At 30.0% G+C, this 6,059-nt stretch overlaps 1 protein-coding gene across 1 annotated transcript; it reads left to right on the forward strand.

The window, feature by feature from the left end:
* The first annotated feature begins 1,384 nt into the window (after positions 1 to 1,384).
* Positions 1,385 to 5,727, forward strand: LOC145093304 (protein LONGIFOLIA 1-like). Its single transcript, XM_079031397.1, has 5 exons — positions 1,385 to 1,797; positions 2,580 to 2,620; positions 2,711 to 3,961; positions 4,081 to 4,210; positions 4,952 to 5,727. Exons 1-5 carry the CDS (start codon positions 1,668 to 1,670, stop codon positions 5,656 to 5,658), a joined length of 2,259 nt encoding a protein of 752 aa, XP_078887523.1. The 5' UTR covers positions 1,385 to 1,667; the 3' UTR covers positions 5,659 to 5,727.
* Positions 5,728 to 6,059: the final 332 nt, after the last annotated feature.

Raw genomic sequence — 6,059 nt, forward strand, 5'->3', positions numbered from 1 at the left:
ATGGGGTTAAACCTTAAAGTCATCACCTAATTATATAGTAATTATAAAGATTTTTAAAAATATAAAAAAAGTTGAAACTAAAATATTGTAATAGAAAGTAATGACGGGATAACAAACAAAGTAAATAAAGTAAGATTCTATAATAAACTATAAGAAAAGTTAAATAAAAAAAATAATAACAAACTTTTATTTCTTTGTTTGTTTATTATGTAGTACCGATGACCTTAGCAAAAATAAGCCACAAAATCTTGATTTCACATCTATGTCATCAAAGTCAAAACTAGCGACATCGGTGAAACTTGAAAGCTTAAAATTATCAAATTTAATACCTTTACATAAACAACAAAATTAAAAGCATATTGCTATAATAGAAAAAATAAAACGATTATATAATAAACAAACAAATAAAAGTGGATTGTAAATTTTTATATTTAACCATATGAAACTAGGCTTTCAAAGTAAGGTGTCATGATTGGGGCCATGTTAAATACATGTCGTAAAACATCACTTTAATGTGAATACTGCTAGCATTAGATACAGGGAATGTAAATAATGTTTCAGACATGCACTGTGTAAGTATGGTCGTCTTAAATACGTATAGATAACTATTAATCAAAGTTTATCCAAAATAATTAAACAAAATAAAATGAAATAAAAATAAAAATAAATAATAGGAGGTAATGACAAGTTGAGAGCCTAAGAACATGGCAATAAAAGAAAAAGTTATATGTAAAGAATAAGCAAGAGGTGTGGGGAACGAGCCATTAATGATTTGTACCTTGTGCATTAAAACTTGTACTTCTTTTCACAATAGAATGTAGTCTAAAGATAAAACATAGAGTGTACATTCAATCAGTAATAAATAATAATAGATAGATATTATCATAGTTGTACTATTAGAATATTTTCACTTATAGTAAAAATACTAAATTACTAATTTAATAAACCTTTTTTTTATAGAATGAAGTAAACAACAATCACAATATTCTTGGAACTTTTCAACTTCAAGTAACAAGTAACAACTTACAAGGGGTAGTTTGGTAAAATTAGGAAGAAAAACCAACAAGATCTCCTTAAAATCAAAAATTTCGTTATGTTCTATGAGAGATACATATTTTCTTTTTAACATTATCAATAGGTAAATACATGAACTTTTGTATATAACTTGATCACCTGACAATCTTCACATGAAGAAACCAGACTCTAGACCCCACCTACATTATTTTGTCCACATGGAAGTGGAAGGCCAGTGCACATATGACCCACCCCCTACCCCCCTCACCCCCACCCCACCCCACCCCCACCCTACCCTACCCTACCCACTCTCATAGTTATGATGTATATATATAATGCCAATCCTTGATTCTTGAGTCCTAAAATATGCCACCAATCCAAAATCCCACATCGAATTATTGCATCGAATCCCAATTCTACATCTTTTGAGCCCAAAAACAGTAGCATTCAATCCGAGAGAGAGAGAGAGAGAGAGAGAGAGAGAGAGAGAGCAAATATATATAATAAATAAGTTCGTTCTGCAAATCCTCTGTACATCTTCAGAAAAACAAGAGAAAATGGTAAATGGAAGGTTGTAAATTTGGGTGTATTTAATCAAAGAAAAGAAGACATTTTTGTTGAGGTGTTTTGTATTTCTAAAAGTGGTGGTGAAAATGTCTACGAAAGGTATGTATAAGTTAAGAGAAGATAAACAAGAGTTAACGAAGCAACTAGGATGCATGAATGGGATTTTTCAGCTTTTTGATCGACGTTATCTACTTGGCCAAAAGAAGCTACCTCAAGGTAAACATATTACACCAAAATATGTGTGTTTTTGTATGTTTTTGTTGTATATAGTTTGTATATCAACAAATATCATTCCACAAGATAGTAGTTTGCAATTTTGCATATGAACAATATCATTCCACAATTTGGCTAAATTAAAGGAAAACCACTTTCTCGTTAACAGTTTTGTAGTTTAACCATTTGTTTTAATGTTTTATAAATATAACCTTAAAACTCTCTTGTTTACGATATATGGTTTTTTTTTTGTAATTTAGCGGAATAGTGAAATGATATATTTGTTCATATACTAATTACTATTTTGATACAAGAATAAAAATATCATTCCACAATTTGGCTAAAGTATGGAAATCCATGATATGATGGACACTTTTGTAGTTTAACCATTTGTTTAATTTTTTTCAAATATAGCCATATAAAAGTTTCTGACATCTTTTTTTTTTTTTTTTTTTTAATTTTAATTATTTTGATATGACATAAAAATATAATGCGTCATAACGGGTAATTTAGAAAAATATAACATGTCATAATGTTAATTTTGAAAAATTACCGGTAAAATCTCATATAAGAAAATTATTGGTGAAAGCTTTTATAACATATCAAATGGTTAATTTATAAAAAATTATGGGTAATTTCTATAGTTTGATTAGAGAAAACAAAATATTAGTGTTTAAACCACAAAACAACTCAAAATATCATTTTTTTTTGTAACTTTTAGACGTATAATCACATAATTAACATTAAGATTTCGGTATCTAAAATCTTTATAAATTCTTGTTTAGGTGGAAAAAAGGAGATCAACAATGCATCAGAGAAACCAAAGGTAAGACTAAGATTTTGATTTAAAGTTTCATAGTTAAAAGAAAAGCGAAAATATTTCAAATATAAAACTAAGTTTTGATAACTTTTACAGGAGAAAATGGCAAATGAAAAACACAGAGTATCTACTGAATCATCAAGAAACTCAGTTTCTTCTTCTAGTTCATTATTAGATTGTAGTAAAAGACTTCAAACAGAACCCTCTTCAATTTGTCCAAGCATCATTTCCGAACCCTTGCCTCCAACTGTCACAAAAGATGATATCAAGAATGTAGTCAAGGATTCAATGACTCGAAAGCCTCGAGTAGTGTCAGTAAAAACTGTCGCGAAAGACGAACGAAAAGGTCCCATAATGACACATACTGATTCCCCAAGGCCTGTTTTATACGAAAGAAAAGATCAAAATCTTGATAAACTTAAAGAAATTTCAAGGGGTGTTAAGGAGATTTCAAGGTTTTCATGTGATGGAAGGGAATCAATTTACAAGTTAAAATCCGTTGCTAATATTAAAGAGATTCCGAGGTTATCTTTAGATAGCAAACAAAGTTCTATAAAGAATTACAAGAATACCCACGAGTTATTAGTAACAAACAAGCGACCTTCTTCAAGTGTTGTCGCAAGGTTGATGGGTTTAGAAGCTTTGAATGACGTCATCAATGGAGGTGATAGTTTAAAGACAAAACCATGTTTAGATGACACTAACACATCGGTTTCTCATTCAAGATTATCAAGCAACAAAATGGCAATGACATCACCTCGAATTCAACTAGAACCAGCTCCATGGGGAACCCAGAAACAAGCGACTCATAAGAAAGCTTCTAGAGTTGACCATGGCTGCCATTCGGTTTATGGTCAAATCCAAAAAAGAATGAATGAAGTTGAGTTTAAAAGCTCAGGAAAAGATCTAAGAGCTCTAAAGCAGATTCTTGAAGCGATACAGAGGACAAATATGAAGTTGGAGAAGACGGAAGACAAGAAAATAGTTCAACAAGATTCAATGGTGATTACAAGTCTTCAAAAAGTCAAGAAAGTCAACCGTATAGATAATAGGCGATGTGTAAAAAACTTAACTCCAATTGAAACAAAAGCTAAAAAACCGGTGTCACCTTCAAGAAACTCGGGAAATGTAAGCCCGAGATTGCAGAGATCAAAGAATGGAATCGAAAAGCAACCGGTTCGTGGGAATAGAAAGCAACCGAAGGGGCAATTGAGTAATTTTAGTAGTCATGTAAGAAGTTTAAGTCAACAAAGTGACATCGTTTCATTCCCTTCGGAAAGTGATACAAGTGTAGCTTCACAGAATGAGTCAGAGGTTACAAGCAACGATTCGAGTCAAGGGAACAAGGTTAGTTTAGAGCACTTAAAATTTGTTAAATAAAATGAAGATATATTGAAATTTACATAAATGATGTTATTGAGTTTATTATTTAATTTGCTAATATGTTTTATATTTTTTGTTTTTAGAATAAATTTGCTGAAAGATTGATCGAGTATAAGACAATGGCTGAACAACCGAGTCCTGTTTCGGTTCTTGATGCATTTTACACAGAAGAAGCAATGTCTCCGATGAAAAAGAAATCGTATAGATTTAAAGGTACATCTATTGTTTGTTGTATATGTATTTTTCCCATTACAACATTGTACTTTGACAAATCTACCCAATCATAGAAATGCCATATATATACAAAGCAATTTTAACTGCTATAATTCGGTAGATTTTTCAAAGTGTAATATCTGAACAAGAAAAAAAAAATAACAAAAAGTATGATTCTCTAATTGGATAAATTTTTCAAAGTACAATGCCTTAAAATAAGAATGAAACTGAACATACAATGTTGAAATAGAAAGAAATGAAAATAAGATGTTATAATACACAAATCAATAAAATTACATTACTATTTCTTAAATTTAGACATTTTTTTTTTGAAACAAAAGAATACATTCCTTTTCGACATAGGCTGCCCTGAAATTACATTACTATTTCTTGAATTTAGAGCTATTAGTAAAGAGTGAATATGTTGAGTTAAAAATACAAGAAAAAACATTATACTTTCATTAATTTGTTTATTATAGGATCATACTTTCATTTGTTTTCCCTATTCACAACATTGTACTATGAAAAATCTAATTTGGTAGATTTTTCAAAATATATTGTTATAATAAGAAAAAAAAAATTAAAGTTCAATGCTAGAAATGAGTAGTTTTTACATAGTATTATGCTTTAGTAAGAAGAAAAAAAATGTAGCGAAATAAAATAAAAGTAAGATGCTATATATAATACACAAAAAAATGAAATTACATTAATTCTTACTGATAAACATTTTTCTCTTCTTAGATGATGAGGATTTGCACTTTGATGAACAAGAATGGAGTCAAGTGGGAATAGACAACTTGGCCGAACTAAATCAGTCCCCTTCAGGGATAAAAATGGAAAACATAAATCATCTTGTTCGTCAAATTGAACTATTAAACTCCACAAGTGATGAAGTCACCATGAATCCACATGAAAATGGAGATAAAAAATACATCAAAGAGATTTTATTAGCCTCTGGTTTTTTCAAAAATCTTGATTGTGCTACAACAATCGTTCACCTTCATCCAACAGGCAGCTTGATCAACCCTGAGTTGTTCAACATTTTGGAAAAAAACAAAAATACCCATGAGTCCAAATCATCAAAATCCGAGAAAATGAAGAGAAAGATGATATTTGATAGCGTTAATGATGTTCTTGTGCAAATATTAAGGAAAAAGAAAGGAAGGATTCCTAATGGAGAGAAGATATTGATGGAATTGTGGTCAGAAATAAATAATCTCCAAAGTAACAAAGGGAGTGAACAATATGATGAAGTATTAAACATCATAGCTATGGATGTGAATAAAAAGTCAGAAGATTGGGATGATAATTGTAATGAGATTCCAAATTTGGCTTTAGATATAGAACGTCTTATTTTTAAAGATTTGATTAGTGAGATTGTGAACTTTGAGGTAGCTAGTCTACAATATGGGCCTCAGAAGCATTGTAGGAAATTATTTATTATGTAGAAATTGACTCTTGTAATTGAAAAAATGGTGGTATAATTATAATGATATAGGTTGTTAGATATTTGTATATTTGTTGCTGTTTATGTTGTTTGAGTATCATTTTTGTGGAGTGGTCATGGTTATATGAAAAGGGTGGGAGGTTAAATTATGTTTTGGGTGGAAAGATTCAAAAGATTGATAAATGATGTGTGTTTTCTGTTAGTGTTCACATATTTATATTATTTCGGCTTTGTATTCGGCCCATGTATTGGGTCAAGTCCATGATTTTGTATGTGATTTTAGTATATATTTACATTAACGAGAAAAGATAAGTATCTTCCTCGACCATGTTTCCATCTCTAATAAAACATTTTTCCATGACAATAAAATGATAAAGTCATTCAACTTGGCAAATAACTTCA

This window comes from Lactuca serriola, chromosome 3, assembly GCF_051521515.1.
Source record: "Lactuca serriola cultivar US96UC23 chromosome 3, Lser_US96UC23_V15, whole genome shotgun sequence".
Classification (NCBI taxonomy): domain Eukaryota; kingdom Viridiplantae; phylum Streptophyta; class Magnoliopsida; order Asterales; family Asteraceae; genus Lactuca; species Lactuca serriola.

Excerpts from the sequence above, each read along its gene's own strand:
- LOC145093304 (XM_079031397.1), top strand. The coding sequence starts at position 1,668 with ATGTCTACGAAAGGTATGTATAAGTTAAGAGAAGATAAACAAGAGTTA. Across the intron at positions 2,621-2,710 it reads ATGCATCAGAGAAACCAAAG|GAGAAAATGGCAAATGAAAA; the intron begins GTAAGACTAAGA and ends TAACTTTTACAG. Across the intron at positions 4,211-4,951 it reads GAAATCGTATAGATTTAAAG|ATGATGAGGATTTGCACTTT; the intron begins GTACATCTATTG and ends TTCTCTTCTTAG.